General features: G+C 38.0%; 1 protein-coding gene across 1 annotated transcript in view; it reads right to left on the minus strand.

The window, feature by feature from the left end:
- Positions 1 to 19,272, minus strand: part of LOC131165850 (mitogen-activated protein kinase homolog MMK2) — a 35,427-nt gene that overhangs the window by 816 nt on the left and 15,339 nt on the right. Inside the window, exons 3-5 of the mRNA XM_058123971.1 lie at positions 8,063 to 8,200; positions 1,040 to 1,372; positions 450 to 633 (exon numbers count right to left, since the gene is read on the minus strand). Of these exons, the coding sequence (XP_057979954.1) occupies positions 450 to 633; positions 1,040 to 1,372; positions 8,063 to 8,200 (655 nt within the window). The remainder of the gene's footprint in view (positions 1 to 449; positions 634 to 1,039; positions 1,373 to 8,062; positions 8,201 to 19,272) is intronic.

A 19,272-nucleotide genomic window follows, 5' to 3' on the forward strand; every position in this document is an offset into this window, starting at 1 on the left:
AAGATATAAGTTTAGAATTCATTTTAGATATGACTAATTTAACACGTATATGACTGGTTATCAATGGGTAAGGTAGATTACTAAAGACCTTGAATTCTGCGGGGATTCAAACATGATACAGATGCTCCTGGAGGTACTTATACAGTTATACTGGCTAATGCTACCATTGACCTAGGCCCCTGGGGCTCAATTTGGAAACTACTTGTTTTCCCAAGTATCATTTTAATTGACCATAAAATTGAGTGTCGAATTCTGTCTTAGCCATTATTTTTCCAAGAAACTGATCATTTACAAAATTCTGGTTTGTTGCCTGCCAAAAAATTGGATAACCCACCCCCCCACACCCAAAGGAAAAAAAATGTTAAAATCACCGTTCTTAAATTTCTCACTACTGTAAAAATCAATCTTGCAAAGAGATGCAGTACTGAAAGAGGAAACTGTCAATCCACCTGTAATGCGCCTGGTTGGATCAAATACAAGCATTTTCTCTAGCAAATCAACAACACCAGATGATGAGTTAGGAAATCTTGCAGAGAATTGCTGCTTAGGGAATTGTGGAAGCTGTTTAACATATCTTCGAGCATTATCACTTCGAAGGAATCCAAGACTGGAGTCATCAGGTGAACCTATGAGCTTTTCAAGACAAAAAAAAAAGCACATTTGTCAGACACTGAAGCCATATCCCAAGTAAACAAACATGGATTTAACCTTTTAAGAAAGCCTCCATCATTGCTCAATTGTCATATATGTAGAGATGGTCAAAACATTAGCAAGAGCAAAAAAATGGAAGGGAATATACACAATTTTTTTATGGTGGTCATTCAGGAGTGTACATTCCACTTCATTTTTGTGAAATTTGAAGTAATCAAACTACTTGAAGGAGAGTGGAAGAAGGAAATGGAGATACTTTTGATTCCCCAACCATTGGCCCCCTTCTTCCAACTCTCCTAGCTTAAGTTGGTAGAGTGATCTAAAGTAAAGCAAATTTGGTGCCTTCTGTCAATTCCCTACAAGAAAAGAAAATTCCCAGAAATAATACCTCTGTAATAAGCCTCAGCTGATGAACATAATCTTTTCCAGGGAACAGGGGTTGCCTTGTCATAATTTCACCAAGTATGCATCCTACTGACCAAATATCAATTGCTGCAGTGTACTCCGAACAATTAAGAAGCAATTCTGGTGCTCGATACCAACGAGTGACGACATATTCAGTCATGAAATCAGTTTCAGACGTCGTCCTTGCCAAGCCAAAGTCTCCTATCTTAAGGTCACAATTTGCATTCAGAAATAAATTGCTAGGTTTTAGGTCACGATGCAAAACATTTGCTGAATGAACATATTTAAGTCCTCGCAACAACTGATACAGGAAATACTGCAAGAGTACCATGCAAGTTATCAATAAGAAGTACAAAGTGGCAGTTGTACAAGCCATAAAATAATAAAAATAGATAATATGCGGATGAAAATTTGACAAAGGTGAATTTGACACTGAATAAATACAAAAATGTGGAAAGTGGTGGAACTTTAACATCTCAGAACAGCCAAAGCTAGACAAAGCCTAAATTCAGAATATCAGTCAGAAGAAGAGATAAAAATCAAAGACATTGTTCTGAGAGCCTTGGAGTAATATGCAATGCTATCTTTAAAAACAGGGGAATAATATTCATTCAATCATTCTGGATGTAAACCCAATTTGGCATCATTAAGAATTGTTTGATGTGTAAACGGAACAGCAAACAGCAAAGCAAAATATTTCCTTCCTTTCTTCAGCCCACATTTATTTCCTTATATTTCAATTCATTATTTTGTACAGTTAGCATATATTTAGTTTACATGTATAGGGCTTGACAGATTATAGTTTACTTGTATACGGCTAGAATCATGCTAGACCTTATTTACTTTCCATGTATAGCATTCTTGTAAAGTCGATATATAATATACAGAACTCAAGGCCAATTCATTCAGCCATTCACAAAATATTTGACATGGTATCAGAGCCAGCCGACTCCTAAGCTTTTTTTTCCTCTTCGATATTTTGTCTTCTCGGTTTCGTGGCTGTTGGGGTTTTGTTTTCTCTTCTGGAATTTTTTCTCTATTCTTTCGGTACTTCTGTGGCTGCGTGGTTGTCAGCACAGCAGGTTTCTGGGTTGCCATTTATTCCTTCAGTTTATGTCCTTGTGATTCTCAGCAAGCAGGCAACAGTTTTCTATTGCTGTTTGTGACTTTCGGCAAGCAGGCACAGCAGGTTTCTGGTTTGCCACTTATTTCTCCAGTTTCTGTTGCTGTTTGTGACTCTCAGCAAGCAGGCAACAGCTTTCTGTTGCTGTTTCTGGCACTTATCTTCTCTGAACAGCAGGTTTTTGGTTCAAGATTTAATTTTTAGTGCAGTTTTTTGGTTCAAGATTTAATTTTTTAGTGCAGGGAGGTTGTTCTTGGTTTTTCTTTGTACCTGCGTTGTTTATTTTGGGCTTCTAGACTTTCTGGTGGTCTGTTTCTTTCGGCAGAGTCTGTTTTTTTGGGGCTTCTCAATTTTCTCCATTATTTAGCATGGACTCCGCACCTGTGTGTGCCAAGTTTACAGGCAACAATTATTCTACGTGGGCTTTTCAGTTTGAACTTTTCCTAAAGGGAAAAGATCTTTAGGGTCATATTGATGGCACGGATTGTGCACCTAATCCTGATAAGTCCAAGGAGTCCGAAGCTTGTCCTTTGTGGGCTGTGCTTGATGCTCGGATTATGTCTTGGCTTCTTGGCTCGATTGAGCCACATATTGTCCCTAACTTGCGACCTTATCGCACCGCTCAATCCATGTGGACTTATTTAAAAACAGTATATCATCAAGATAACGGTGCCCGTCGTTTTTAGTTAGAGCATGCAATTGTGTCATGGTCCGCCTCTTTTCACACCGTTGTGAAGGGCCGTGCGGCGCTAGCTAAAGCACTCTTGCTTAACTAGCCAGCCTATGGTTTACCAACATTCATCCACAAAACACTTTTATTAACATTCATTCAGATAGCAGCGGAAATAATAATCAATTCATGAAAGCCGTGGCAACCAAGCAGTAAATATTGAAGCAAACGTAATTCATTAACAAATCCTCCGTTGACATGTTGTACTTAGCGAGGGAGGCAAGTAGGCTAAGCACGTTGACAATTGCTAGTGAGTTTTACAATGATTGATGAACACTCACCCTCCCCTAAAGAGATTTTTATGTAATTATCATCCTGACACTAGGAAACATCAAAGTGACCGAGGAATCATACTGCCTTATTTGGCTTACAAAGACTCTACTAGCAGAAAATAACCCTACACTAGTATTTACATGATGGAAACCCATCCCAAGCACACGAGATAAGCGGTCACAGGCAAGCATAATGCCCTGAACAAGCTTAGCTCGTGACAAATTGCCATGTTTCAACATGACAATCATTCCATCCAAGACTATTATTCGAGGTTTCTAACTCGTTGGAATGAATATTCTGATCTGGTTAATGCGGATGTTCCTGTGACTTCTCTTCCCATTATTCAACGTCTTCACGAGACTAGTCGTCGTAATTAGTTTCTTATGAAACTCCGCCCTAAGTATGAATCTGTTTGCTTGTCTCTGCTAAATCACTCTCGTGTTCCTTCTCTAGATGTTTGTTTTGGTGAGAGTTACTCCATGAAGAACAACGACTTAGTACTCAAGTTACTTTGGCACAATCTCATGGTAGTTCTGAGTCTGTCCCTGTGGCTTATGCTGCTCAACAATGAGGACCACCTACACATTCTAACACTTTGCAGTGTTTTTGCTGCAAAGAATTTGGGCATATCGCTGCCAATTGTTTCAATAAATTCTACTCTTATTGCAAGAAGAAGGGTCACATTATCAAAGAATGTCGTATCCACCCGCAGAATCGTCAAGCGCAGGCATTCCAGACTTCTGTTAGTGTACCTCCCATAGCGACGTTTGCGGCTCCCGGCTCTTCTTCAGGTGACTTCTCTGTTCCTGCATCTCCTCCAGCGAATTACTGCACACCCAAAATGGTGCAATAGATGCTAATTTCGGCATTATCAGCAATGGGGCTCCAGGGTAACAATTCCACTAATCTCCGGTATGTGAACTCGGGTGCCTCGAATCACATGACAAATAATATCACTACCTTGTGTCATGTTTGGCCCTACACTGGTCAATCTTCTATTCAGACTGCCAATGGCAGTTCTTTGCCAATAGCTGCTGTCGGAGATGCCTATTCTAAGTTCACTAATGTGTTTCTTGCTCCTCAGCTTTCCACAAATCTTATTTCTGTTGGTTAATTAGTTGATAACAATTGTGCTGTCAATTTTTTTGGTAATGGTTGTGTTGTGTAGGACCAGGTATCGAGGGAGCCAATCGCGAAGGGACCTAAAGTGGGGCGCTTGTTTCCACTACTTTTGCCTGTTCTAGCACGTTCTCCAGTTTCTTCTATTAAGTATTTTGCTTGTAATAATGTTTCTGATCTTAGTATGGTGTGACGTCATCATTTAGGCCATCCCAATACTCAAATCTTATCTCAAGTATTGAACTCTGGTTTACTTGGTAATAAAGAACGTTCTTCTTTATCTCTTGAGTGTGCCTCTTGCAAACTTGGTAAAAGCAAAACTCTTCCCTTCCCTTTGCATGCTAGTAGAGCTTCTTAGTGTTTGGAGCTTATCCATAGTGATGTTTGAGGACCTACCGCGGTTAGTTCACTTGAAAAATTTAAATACTATGTGACATTCATTGATGATCATAAAAGATTTACTTGGGTCTACTTTCTTCGCTCTAAATCTGAGGTTTTTCGTACTTTCATTGAGTTTTTAGCGTATGTTGACAATCAATTTTCTGCTTCTATTTAAGACATTACACACAGATTCTGGTGGTGAATATGTGTCTACTAAGTTTCAGGCATTTTTGACTTCTAAAGGCATTATGCATTATTCATTAACGTTCATGTCCTGCTACTCCCCAACAGAATGGAGTACCCGAACGGAAAAATCATCATCTCCTAGATGTGGTCCGTACTCTTTTGCAGGAATCCTCTGCTCCATCCTTGTTCTAGGTTAAGGCTCTAAAAACTCCTACTTACTTGATTAATCGTTTACCTTCTCAAGTCCTACTCATAAAGTCTCCCTATTTCCATTTATATGATAAGAAACCTAGTTACGATAACCTTCGTACCTTTGGTTGTGTATGTTTTGTTCATTTACCTCCTCATGAGCGACATAATTTATCTGCTCAATTTGTTCAATGTGCATTCTTGGGATACAATGTGTGTCAAAAGGGATTTGTTTGCTATGATCCTACATTACATCGTACACGCATTTCTAGTAATGTTATTTTCTTTGAAAATCAACATTTCTTTCCTGTGTCCTCTGTACCCTCCTCTCCTACTATGATTCTCCCCTCCTTTGAGGAGCAGTTCTCAGATCCTCATCCAGTCAGTTCTCGTTTTAAACCAGGTATTGTGTATACACAGCGCCCTTGCCCATAGTCTCTTCTAGTTGCTCATCCGATATCTGACCCTACCACACTCCAGATTCAGTCAATTGCAGCACCTTCAGAGCCTTTGGTACATCGCTCTTCTCGAAGTGTCTGTACCCCCAAACAGGTATGGGTTTCCCTCTTCAAGTTCTGGTAACTCTGTTCCAGCTCTTACTGCTGCATTGTCCAATTTAGATATTCCCACTTCCTACTTACACGTTGCCAAGCATGATGGCTATTGACAAGCTATGCAAGAAGAAATTGCCGCTCTAGAGGCCAATCACACCTGGGACATTGAGCCTTGTCCTCCCACCATTGTTCCTCTGGGTTGTAAATGGGTTTACTCAATCAAGGTCCGTTTTGATGGAAATTTGGATCGTTACAAAGCTCGCCTTGTTGCACTTGGGGATAATCAGAAATATGGTGTCAATTATAAAGGGACCTTTGCTCATGTGGCTAAGATGACTACTGTTTGTACGATTCTGGCTATTGCTGCTTCCAGTGAGTGGCCACTACATCAGATGGATGTCAAGAATGCTTTTCATCATGGGGATCTTAAAGAGTGTATTTATATGAAGCCACCCATGGGCTTGTTTCCCTCTCTTTATGGTCTCAAACAAGCTCCGAGGGCTTGGTTTGATAAATTCCGCACCACTTTATTACAATTTTCATTCAAGCAGAGTAAGTATGACACTTAATTGTTTCTTCAGAAATCCGACATGGGTATTGTTGTTCTTTTGGTTTATGTTGATGATATTGTGATTACTGGTTTTGATTCCTCTTTACTTGCTCAGCTCAAGACTCCTCTCTCAGAGTCCTTTCATATGAAAGATCTTGGGTCTCACATATTTTCTGGGTCTTGAGGTGAATCGTAGTCCCTCAAGTATTTCACTCAATCAACATAAGTATGTTAGTGACTTGGTGGCCACAGCTGGCCTTCAAAAGGGTACTTTTGTTGATACTCCCATGAAATTAAACGTCAAGCTTCGCAAAGAGGAGGGTGATTTACTTGCTGATCCCAGTTTACACCAGAAGTTGGTGGATAGTCTTGTCTATCTCGCCATTACTAGACTAGACATTTCTTTAGCTGTACAACAAGTCAGCTAGTTTCTTCAGACTCCTCGTCATCTTCATTTGACTGCTGTCCGTAGGATCATATGCTATGTTCGGGGCACTTCTGCCCGTGGTTTATTCTTCCCTGTAGGCAATTCTACTCGTATTGCTGCTTCTAGCAATGTTGATTGGGCTGGTTGTGCAAATACACGTCGCTCCATCGCTGGTTGGTGTGTGTTCTTAGGTGATGCATTGATCTCTTGGAAGAGTACAAAGCAAGATAGAGTTTCTGTGTCATCGATGGAATCTGATTACCGGACGATGTCTCTTGCTTGTTCTGAAATTATTTGGCTTCGAGGCTTGCTTGCTGAGCTAGATTTTTCTGAGACCGATCCTACACCTCTACATACCGATAATACAAGTGCTATCCAGATCACGGCCAATCCTGTCTATCATGAGCGCACAAAGCATATTGAAATCGATTATCACTCTATCCGTGAAGCATTTGAAGATCGTGTTATCACTCTTCCACACATTTCCACTGAATTACAAATTGTGGATATCTTCACCAAGGCTTTCACTCGTCATCGACATTGCTTCCTAAGTAGAAAATTGATGCTTGTTGATCAACCCGCATCAATTTGAGGGGGGCTATCAACTGAACAGCAAACAGCAAGGCAAAAGATTTCTTTCCTTTCTTCAGCCTACATTTATTTCCTTATATTTCAATTCGTTATATTGTACAGTTAGCATATATTTAGTTTACATGTATAGGGCTTGACAGATTATAGTTTACTTGTATAAGGCTAGAATCATGTTAGACCTTATTTACTTTCCATGTATAGCATTCTTGTAAAGTTTATATATAATATACAGAACTCAAGGCCAATTCATTCAGCCATTCACAAAATATTTGACATGATGGTGTTATCACTGCATTCAACATTTATTGCACTTTCATTAATGAATTAAGATTTGTAGTACCTGTTCCAGAATCTCTATCAAAATGATCATAAATAAACTGTCTCATTCATTCATTAACTTTAAATTCAAAAAGTCTTAAGCCTTCTACAGGACAAGTATCTTATTCTCAGAGACCATTAGAGCTTCAAAGACATGATTCTAGCGATCCTGGTGTTCAAAATCAAGTAGATACTCCTTATGAGACCTAGTTATACCATTGAAATTGCTACTTGAGGACCAACAACTTAAAAGCTCAGTTTCTAAACTAGACAATATCTGTTCCAGAATGGCCAAAATAGTAACCACTAGCAACTATTCCCAGTTTCCAACCAAAAAAATAAAAGATAAATTATTTGTGCCACTTATCTTGTTACACTTTTGGTTTAGTGTTAACCAATATTTATAAATAATCCAGAAGCACTCTATTTAGGAGTTAGCAGATTACAAAATTCTACATTCTCAGTATGTGAAGTTAATCAACATATGAAAAAACTAAGTTGACAGATCATTGTGACATGATATAAGATAATCTGTAAGATTTAATAAAATTTCCTGGTGCCAAACCCGACAATGATCATCCATTAATGGTTGATTGGAGCGTATTATCTGATGAAGATCAGTGTCCATCAATTCATAAACAATGTATACATCATTAAAGTTCTCTCTCTGTGGAGGCCGTATAATGTCTTTTATGGAAATAACCTGCAGTAGAGAAAGAATAGACCAATAAACCTACAAATTCACTACACAAAAAACATTATCCACCCTAAAAACTGCAGGAAAACAGTGCCACCACATGCAATGCAGATGAATATGTGAATCAATCTGTACTCAAGATAGTAATAGCAGGAATGCAGTACTCTTTAGAAACATAGTCAGGAAAACATAAAGCAGAATTGTCAAATGAAGAGCTTCACCATCAATGATATGTTTGATAGTGTTGAAGAGCATAGGAAAATAGGATAAAGTATGGTATTTAACCCCAAAAACAAATGATGGCATTCAGCAAATAAGGTAGCAAGTGGTAAGCGCTTAACACTCTATAACACTTTAGGCAAATTCATTTGGTAGTTTAGCCTGTCATCATGTTGCATGAAATCCAAGAAAAAAATAGCATTAAGTCACTTCAAAACACTTTAGGCACATGCATCCGGTACAACAAAGTACAAGTGACTTCCAGCATTTGTCTGTTTCCTTTTAGCAACTCTGTTTTTGTCGTGGTCCTGTGGACTGAGCCACAGAAGATTGGTGAATCACTCCTAAGGTAATCATAGCAATAGTGTATTGTCTGCTGAAGTATTCTTTGGCATTGTTAGTACAAAGAATTAAAGCAAGAAAATGAAAATGACTTAATATTCGAACAAAGGGCTCATAGTATGTTTATTGACCTAAGAAGCAAACAGGGCACAATGATGTTTTCCCAACATGACTCGCACTCTAAATTAGACATAAGACTCAAACTAGGAACTGACAGGTTCAACTTCTCGAAGGAAAGGTGATCAACACAATAATGAATCTAAAGAAGCATGGCTGCAGCAAATGAAACAGTGGAAGATGACATATAATCCAAGTTTAAATTTCTCAAGCTTCATGTCCTTTGTCAATTGTCCTCCTCATCTTTAAATTCTAAAAACAATAGAATAAGTAAAGAAGATAAAATAATAACACATGATTTCATAAGTTTACTGATAAACATAAGATTAAAGAAAAAAATTAGGAAAGCAAGATTTACTGTCCCTATCCACCAACTGTAGTAGTCGACACTGCAATAGGTAACTTGAGGTAATGTATCGCAACACTAAGTCTTGAAAAGAGTTAGGTGTACCTATCATATGTTTAGTGGCAACAGAATCTATAACCCACGTATTAAAATATGCAGTTGATGACAAACAAGCTGTAGGTTTACCTATCTAAGCAAGATATGCCTGCTTAGAATATTCATCCAGAAGTATTTATACAATTCATTGATCTCCAACTGTTAAAGAGATAATAGGAGCAAAACAAGTGACATTGTCCGTTGCTCTCCAAACATCGAAGGTACATTTGGTTCATAAGCTAGGCTAAGGATTGTTAGCCCATGTTTGGTGCAACACACTAAATAGAATAGGATTGGCCAAGGTGGAACTATTAGTCATTTACGTGGGATAACCTCCCCTCCCCCCCCCCCCCCCCCAAAAAAAAAAAAAAAAAATCGGGCAGCCCCAGCTTAGCAACCAAATCCGATGCCTCAATCACTTCCTTCCAGGTTGAATCCAAGGTCCTCTACCCAACAGCTGACACCGAGATCAGCGACGGGAAGCTGCACATGGTGGTGCAGAAATCAGCATCAATGTCGTCAAGATCTGGTTCTCCTCCTCCTACAACAAGTATTCCATGACTCCTAGGATGTTGAATCTGATGGGTTTGGAGATCTACTCTGTACAATCATCGTGGGAGCTGATGCTGAAAGCTTCAAACAAGAATTTCCAACCCCCAACAACACCCTCCCCGGCACAATTGCCTTCTTCAGAAGTCTTCCATCCCCTCAATTTATAGGTTTTTTGCCATAGTTGAAAGTCTGGCAGCAATTATTCTCATTGAAGTGGGATTACTGGGAGTTGGGATGCAGGTAATGGGAGGGAAAACATGGACGAGGAAACCTGAGCTCTGGAGGAGAGGAGCATGATCCAGAGCCCACTTCACCACCTCCATCTCCTCCTCCTCAGTCCTGATGCTCCCAATACTCCCTACGCCATTAGTAACAACAGGGATGCAAGCTGTTCATTCCTGATCTGAATTAGGAAAATAAAAATTAGGGTTGATTTTTGTGATGTGGGCTAATAATCGAAGAGGGAAGCCAAGCGGTTCATCCCAAATCTTTTGCCCATCATTGCTCAAACTCATCGGAGACTCTTCGGCTGCCGGGTTTGACGGATGAATAGCAGCAGTAGCTATTACTCAAATCCATTTTGTTGCAGAGAAACTTAAGAAGTAAAACAAGGCTTGCTACCCAAAACTAAAGGGTACTTTGGTCTTTTCAATAGTTAGCCTATTCTATGGGTCTTGCTATCCAAATATGGGACTAGATAATAATCCTAGCCAGTTCAGTCCAATCCAATTCTGTAAATCTTAACCAGCAAACCAAAGTTTTGTCTTCATGACTTAAACCCTATTTAGCACAAAACTAAAATTCAAAGTAATTAGTAATATGTAGTTTGTTATCATCAAAACTTTTACCAATGAAACTTTGGGGCTAACATAAACTTCAGCAGAGGGTGGCAACTCTGTACTTCCTAGAATCTGTGATAGGACTGATTCAAATTCAGGTCTCAAACTTGCCGAGACTCAAAGAGTCATTCCCACTGTTTCTACTATTGAATAATTGGGTAAAATGGAAGACCCAACTTCAATGATAGGTCTCTCCCTCTATTTCTAGTATATGTCAAGTGCAATTCCAATGACCATAATACCCTTACTAACTTACACTTATTACTAACAAAACTCTAGCACATAATAATAATAATAATAATAATAATAATAATAATAATAATAATAATAATAATGCTAAATGACTAAATAACCATTAAAACTTCCCCTTAAGCTGCATATATATCATATGTTCCTAGCTTGTTACAAATGAATTTCACACGAGCAGCTCCCAAGGCTTTAGTGAAGGCATATATACCATATGCTCCTAACTTGTTACAAATGAATTTCACACAAGCACCTCCCAAGGCTTTAGTGAACAAATCAGCAAGCTGAAACTCAGACTTCACATGAGTGGTTGTAATGAGCTTCTGTACAAGTTTCACCTAAATAAAGTGACAACAAACTTCAATGTGCTCTAATACCATGTTAGATTACCACTTTACCTAAAATCTAAATGTATTAGGTTGCCAACAATGTATGTCAAGCCTTAACACTCCTCCACGCATGCAGCACGAGAGCAGGTGGAGAGATAAACACAATATAGATAACATCATTATAGGGAATACAATAATTTTTTTAAACAACACATAATAAACACGGGCAACAGGACTAGAACCCAAAACCTCCTAGTAACCTACTCTGATACCATGTCAAATAATTGGGTAAAATGGAAGACCTAACTTCAACGATAGGCCTCTCCTCTATTTATAACATATGTCTAGTACAATTCCAATGACCATTATACCCTTACTAACTCGCACATATTACTAATAAAACTCTTAACACATAATAATAATAATCCTAAATGACTAAATAACTGTTAACATCTACATCTCACAAACTTTAGTAGTTATAGGTGTGAGGTGAGTAGAGTCCACCGCCAATTTGTGGGCCCCACGACAAAAGAATAATGAGGAAAAGAGAAGAAAAGATTGAAGAAGGTGGTAGATGGTGTAAATTTGGTCAAAAAGGGATGGCAGTTGTTATTACTCCACACAGTACTACTACAGTACTCATATTTTGATTATAAATAGGTTCATCCCATCTCATTTCAATCACCCCCAAAAACTTAGAATTCCTTGTATTTTGAAGGCTTGTTAGCCAATTTAGTACTTGAGCGTGGAGAGAGAATTTGAGAGTTCTTTTGTATTGTTGTATTCTCCTCATTTGATTAAATGAATTGCTTCTAGCTACTCCATGGTTTTTCTCTCCAAATTGGAGAGTTTTCCACATAAAATTCTCAGTGTTGTATTTGTATGGCTTGTTCTTCATTGTCTTTCCCTATATTAATTCAATCTTGATTTGGGTATAAAATAAGTGGTATCAGATAAAGCTAAATTTGTTACTGTTTACGTATATGTTACTATTCACGTATACGGATACTGTTCAACCACTTTCCCAACAATTGGTATCAGAGTCATATATTTGATTTAGAGAAAGATGGCAAGCGAAGACAGAAGTACAAGCGGTTCCAAAGCTACAACCATTGTAGTTTCAAACACAAAGTTTGAAGTCAAAAAATTTTATGGAAGTAATAGCTTTGGAATGTGGCAATGTGAAGTTATGGATGTCCTTAATCAACAAGGACTAAACATAACGTTGGAAGATAAACCGAATGACATGAAGGAAGTAGACTAGAAGCAACTAAATTGAACAGCTTGCGGGACGATTCGACTGTTCCTCACGAAAGATGTCAAGTACGCCATCATGAGAGAAAACATAGCCAAGACGCTATGGCAGAAGCTGGTAGACAAATACATGATGAAGAGCATCCAAAATAGGCTGCCTTTGAAAAAGAAGCTCTTTCAATTCCAATACAAGGAAGGTACGTCTATGATCGATCATTTGAACGTTATGAACAAATTGCTAGCTGATTTGTTAAATTTAGATGAAGAAATTAAAATGAAGATAAAGTTATTATTTTGCTAAACTCCTTGCCTAATCCTTATGAGCATTTTGTAACCACCATAATGTATGGGAAAGATACTCTTTCTTTTAAGGATGTCTCAGATGCATTGATGAATCAAGAAGTCCGTAAAAAGGATAAAGAATTTGAAAATAATGCATCGGAAGCTATGGTGGTACGGGGGAGGTCCAAAAGCCGCAAAACATCCAAAAGGAACAACTCTCGCTCCAAATCGAGAGTAGTTTCTTCGAATGGAAGAAGATTCCTTGCTAAGTATGAATGCGGATTTTGTCACAACAAAGGCCATTGGAAGAAGGATTGCCTTAAATTGAAGCACAAGGAGAAGCAAAATGCGAGCGCCAGCACAAGTGCTAATGTAGTTGATGAATCTGATGAGGATATAGACAATAGCACTAATCTCCACAACAGAATGTCAGCTTGATGAATAGATCCTAGATTCAGGATGCACCCACCATATGACGTACAATAAAAGCTATTTCACTAGTCTTGAAACAGTAGATGGTGGAAAAGTACTCATGGGAGACAACCATCCATGCCAAAAGAAAGGAGTTGGTGCTATCTGATTGGAGCTGCATAATGGAACAACTCTAAAGCTAACAAATGTATGGTATGTACCTAACTTGAAAAAGAATTTTGTTTCAGTAGGTTATTTAGATACCAAAGGATTCAAAATCACCATTGAAAATGGAGTTATGAAAGTGATTAAAGGTGCTTTTATTGTTCTAAAGAGCACAAGGAGAAATAACCTATATTTTTTGCAAGGACAAATAGTTGTAGGTGGAGCCAACACCGCCATGGAAAAATCAGAAGGAGACACTTCTGATACTACAAGGCTTTGGCACATGCGACTTGGACATGCCAATTGAAAAGCTATGCAAGGGCTAGCAAAACCAAGCTTGTTGAAAGGTGCCAAAACTTATAAATTATAATTTTGTGAACATTGTGTACTTGAAAAACAAACAAGAGTGAAGTTTGGTACTGCTGTCCACCAAACAAAAGGCATTCTTGACTATGTACATACTAATGTGTGGGGTCTCAACTAAGACTTCGTCATTAGGCGGCAAACATTGGTTCGTCACTTTTGTAGATGACTTCTCTAGAAGACTTTGGGTGTATACCATGAAGCATAAAGATGAAGTCCTGAATGTGTTCTTAGCTTGGAAGAAGATGATTGACAACCATACAGGAAGAAAGATCAAGTGCCTACGATCAGTCAATGGTGGAGAATACTATTATGATCCGTTTCGGAAGTTTTGCAAAGATGAAGGAATCAGGAGGCATTTCACCATGAAGGGAACTCCACAACAAAATGGCATAGCAGAAATAATGTATCGCACTTTGCTGGAAAAGGTGAGATGAATGCCATCCAGCACTAGTTTGGGTAAGGCGTATTGGGCGGAAGCTATTACATACGCCAACTATATCATCAACAGATTCCCATCCATAGTAAGAAGGAAAAACACCCATTGAGGTATAAATTGGAAAACCTACTACTGATTATGATTCCTTACGTATTTTTGGTTGTCCAACTCAGTGATTTGAAAAGCGTAATTGAGGCGCACCTTGAGGCGATTTTGGCCTAAAACACACCAAGGCGTAAGTGAAAATGCATAAGTCCACAAAGACATATGCTTCAGGTGAGAAGGTGTACGCCTCAGTAAAAAAAGCTCGCCTTTTTACGCCTCAGATGCTAGGCATACGCCTTTTGGGATTCTTGGTTTAAAACATATATTTAAAAAGCTAGAACCCACAAAACACCTGAAACCCTATCATCCCTCACTCTCCTGTGAAGCTTCTTCTCCTCTGCTCTCTCGACGAAAGCCTCTGCTCTCTCTTCAAAGCCTCCAATATTCTCCTCTCTCAATGATTCCTCTCGACGAAGCCTCCAGTCTTCTCCTCTCTCAAAGATTCCTCTGGACGAACCTATAGATCTCTCGACGAAGCCTCCAGTCTTCTCCGACAAGTCGAAGAAGCTTCCGTAGCTTTCCTCCAGCTCCTTCTCCCTCTCCGACGACTCAACAAAGCTTCTGTAGCTTTCCTCCAGCACCTTCTCCCTCTCTGACGATTTCTCCAAGCTTCTCGTCCCTCTCTGACGAGTCATGGACCTTTCCAATTTGATCTACCTCTGTTCATTTAGTTTTATATTCTTAGAAATTAACAGATGACTTTAATTTGGATTTTTCTATTAATTTGGCCTTTTCTATTCTTTTGATAATGTGGCTCATGCTTATTTTTTAATATGTATTATTTGTTTTTGTTATCTAAAATTGGCTTATATGATAATTAAAAATTATGTTTTTATTTTTTTCTCCATTATTCTAAATTTTTTCTTATTTTTTTACTATATATAAATTGATTTTATTTATTAATTAATTTAAAAAATGCAGTCCCAACGCCTTGAGGCTTACGCCTCGCCTCAAGGAGGGTAAAACGTCTCGCCTAACGCCTTCGCCTTTTAAAACACTGGTCCAACTTATTACCATGTAACTGATGGTAAGCTTGATCCTCGAGCAAAAGAAGCCATTTTTCTTTACTTATGAGTGGTGTGAAAGGTTACAAGTTATGGAGTAAAGAAGCGAAAAAGGTAAAATTTAGTAGGGATGTCATTTTTGACGAAAGTCGAATGTTCAGGAAAATAAAAGAAGATGCACCCATGGAAAAGACTAACAAAGGTAATTTGCAAGATGTAGAAATCAGAAAGGCCATTATAAAACCTCAATTTGAATATACTCCTCTAGTCACAAAAGAAAATGATGAAGGAGACGATGAAGAGGAGGAACCAACAGAAGAGCTACAACAGCAAGAAGAGTCTATTGCAACCAAGCAACCTAGAAGAGAGATTAAGAAGCCAACGCGGTATACAGAGACATTGCTGCGTATGCCTTGCCTGTAGTTGAAAATGATATTCCTTCCAGATATAAAGAAGCCGGTGCATGTTCTAAAAATGTGGAATGGAATAAAGCCATGAATGAAGAAATGCAATCTCTTCAAAAGAATGATACCTAGGAGCTTGTAAAGTTGCCCAAAGGAAAGAAAGCAATTGGTTGCAAATGGGTCCTTACCAAGAAGGAAGATCCAAGTAAGAAAGAGAAAGTTAGATTCAAAGCTTGGTTGGTGGCAAAAGGATATGCTCAAAAGGAGGGAATTGATTATAATGAAGTTTTCTCTCCAGTAGTGAAACATTCCTCTATTCGAATTTTTCTATCCATGGTCAATTCGGTTTGAATTTGGTTCAACTTGAAGTGATGACGACTTTCTTACATGGAGATCTTGAAGAAGAAATTTAAATGACGCAACCCGATGGCTTCAAGACAAAAGGCAAAGAAAACTGGGTGTCCAAGTTGAAAAGGACTTTGTATGGTTTGAAACAATCTCCAACGCAATGGTATAAGAAGTTTGATCAATTTATGAAATACCATGGCTACATAAGAAGCCAATATGGTCATTGTGTTTATCTTCAGAAATTGAATGATGGTTATTTGCTCTTGTATGTTGATGACATGTTGATTGCAGCCAAAAGTACAATGGAGATTGAAGAATTGAAGACCAAATTGAAAATGAAATTTGAGATGAAAAATCTCGGTGAAGCGAAGAAAATTCTTGGAATGGAAATCACTCGTGACAAGGAAAAGGGTGTTGTGTGCCTAACCCAGAAGCAATATTTGAAGAAGGTACTACAAAAATTTGGCATGAAAGAAAATACAAAAGCAGCAAGTACTCCTCTAGCTCTCCATTTTAAACTCAGTGCAAAACTGTCTCCAAGCACTGATAAAAAAAGAAGAGATATGGAACGAATACCATATGCTAGTTTGGTGGGAAGTCTCATGTATTTGATGGTATGTATTGGACCTAATATTTCTCAAGTTGTTGGTGTAATTAGTAGATATATGCATAATCCAGGTAAAAAAGCATTGAGAAGCAGTTAAGTGGGTTTTGAGGTATCTTAAAGGTACCATCAATATTGGTTTTAAATTTGGAAAAGATCCTTGTAGTTTAGATAACTTTCTTGTTGGATATGTAGATTCAAATTATGCAGGTGATCTAGATAATAGAAGATCTATTACAAGATATTTGTTTACTTTGGCAAAGGGACCAGTCAACAAAAAAAGGTGATGGTGTACTGTAATAATCAAAGTGCTATCCATTTAGCAAAGAATCAGGTTTATCATGCTAGAACTAAGCACATTGATGTAAGGTATCACTTTCTTCGCGATATAATGAATAATGGACAGTTTCGACTCCAGAAATAGACACAAAGGAGAATTCCCTGCCAATATGTTGACCAAGGTAGTAAATGGATCTAAGTTCAACCATTGCTTGAACTTAGCCAATATTGTAAATGTCTAAAAAAGAATGAAGAGCAGCAAGAGGCTTGAACTGGAGGGGGAAAAAAGCAAAAGTTCGAATTTTTGAAAGGAAATCTTAAAGATTAGAAACATCCCAAATTGGTAGTTAGGGGGAGATTTGTGAGGTAAGTAGAGCACACCATCAATTTGTGGGCCCCACAACAAAAGAATAGTGAGGAAAAGAGAATAGAAGATTGAAGAAGGTGGTAAATGGTGTAAATTTGGTCAAAAAGGGGTGGCAGTTGTTACTACTGCGGTACTGCACATTACTACTACAATACCGCATAGTACTACTACAGTACTCATATTTTGATTATAAATAGGTTCATCCCATCTCATTCAATCATCCCCAAAAACTTAGAATTCCTTGTATTTTGTAGGCTTGTTAGCCAATTTTGTATTTGAGTGTGAAGAGAGAATTTGAGGGTTCTTTCGTATTGTTGTATTCTCCTCATTTGATTTAGTGAATTGCTTCTAGCTGCTCCGTGGTTTTTCTCTCCAAATTGGAGAGTTTTCCACGTAAAATTCTCAGTGTTGTATTTGTATGACTTGTTCTTCATTGCCTTTCTCCATATCAATTTGACCTTGAATTAGGTATAAAATAAGTGGTATCAGATAAAGCTGAATTTGTTATTGTTTATGTATATGTTACTATTCACGTATACGGATACTATTCAACCACGCTCCCAACAATAGGTTGCACATGTGCTACATCTCAACTATGTATTCAGTGGAACTCTTATTTCCTTGTTACAACTAAAAATACTCCAAGTGAAGATGCGAGTCAAATTACTAGAATAAAAAAGTGTCATTATCCGTATCTCCTTAGCAGCATCAAAAGATTCAAAAGATGCATCACATTCTAGCAATCCAGGTTTCATGAAGTTAAACAATAAAGAAACCATTAAATATATCCTCCTGAAATCATCACTAGGACCCAATTGAATAAGAAGTTCACACTGACCTCAGTCAATTAAATAAATCTTAAATACCATAGACTAATGCAAATGGTTATTACCATTTAGTTATTCTGTTGTAATTTGTAGCAATGTGGAAGGAACTAGACTTCTCAGGGTTCCATCACAAAGGCTTAATGACAAAAATGCTCCATATAACCAACAACCTAGAAAAATAAATATACAACATGCGGGTAGAAATAGACAACTCATATCCACATGTGGTTTCACAAAACCCAATCTTCAACAAGCAAGAACACAAGAAATCCAATTTTCAGACATCAAAAAGGCACACCCAAGGACAAACTTTCTCAAAAACATGCTCTTTAGGTCAAGACGAACAGAATGGAACCAACCCGCAGCGAAGAAAAAGACCAAAGGAAGCTTCATATGCCAAAGCATGGTGTCTTTCTGTCAGAGTACGACCAGTGTGTGAGGGCACATGTGCCAACAGCTGCTGATGATCTTCCAGGATTTGGCAGACCAGCACACTTTGAGAATGGCTACAGTTTTAGTTTTCCAAAAATCAACCCAAACTACTACCTATAATAGAGGGAAAAATGAGATAGATTTTTTACTACATTCCCAATAAAGGCATAGTGAGAGGAAGGCTATTTTGTTTAAGGTTAGAGCATTGTGACTGCTAGGAAATAACACAGATTTGGATGGCAATGGCAGATTTAGGGGTTTAGGTCTTTAGAATTGATGCTTTGATACCATGATGAAGAATATAGATAGGAGACAAAGACGAGAAGATTGTTTGTAGTAGTTGGAGAATCCAATGAGTGATTAAGCCTCACTCTATTTATGATACCCCATATACATAAAAGGGTAAAAGAATGCCCTTAACAACATGGTAACTCTGTAACTGAGAGTATTCAAGCTTTCAAAAGGGAACAAAAGCAAAATATAAAATTACTACACCATAAGTAACCATTTTATATTAGCACACAATCCAAAATTTGTATCCTAATGAAAGAAATTCCCTCCAAGCGTCTGTAAACATCCCATTGTGCTTGAAATTTGAAAATTTGAAAATTGAAATGAGCCGATCTTACATTCAACATTGCTATATTCTGCATTACACATTGGACTGCCTTAGGAATTAAAGAACATACTGTAGCTTTCTATGATAAC

This window comes from Malania oleifera, chromosome 10 (genome assembly GCF_029873635.1).
Source record: "Malania oleifera isolate guangnan ecotype guangnan chromosome 10, ASM2987363v1, whole genome shotgun sequence".
NCBI lineage: Eukaryota > Viridiplantae > Streptophyta > Magnoliopsida > Santalales > Ximeniaceae > Malania > Malania oleifera.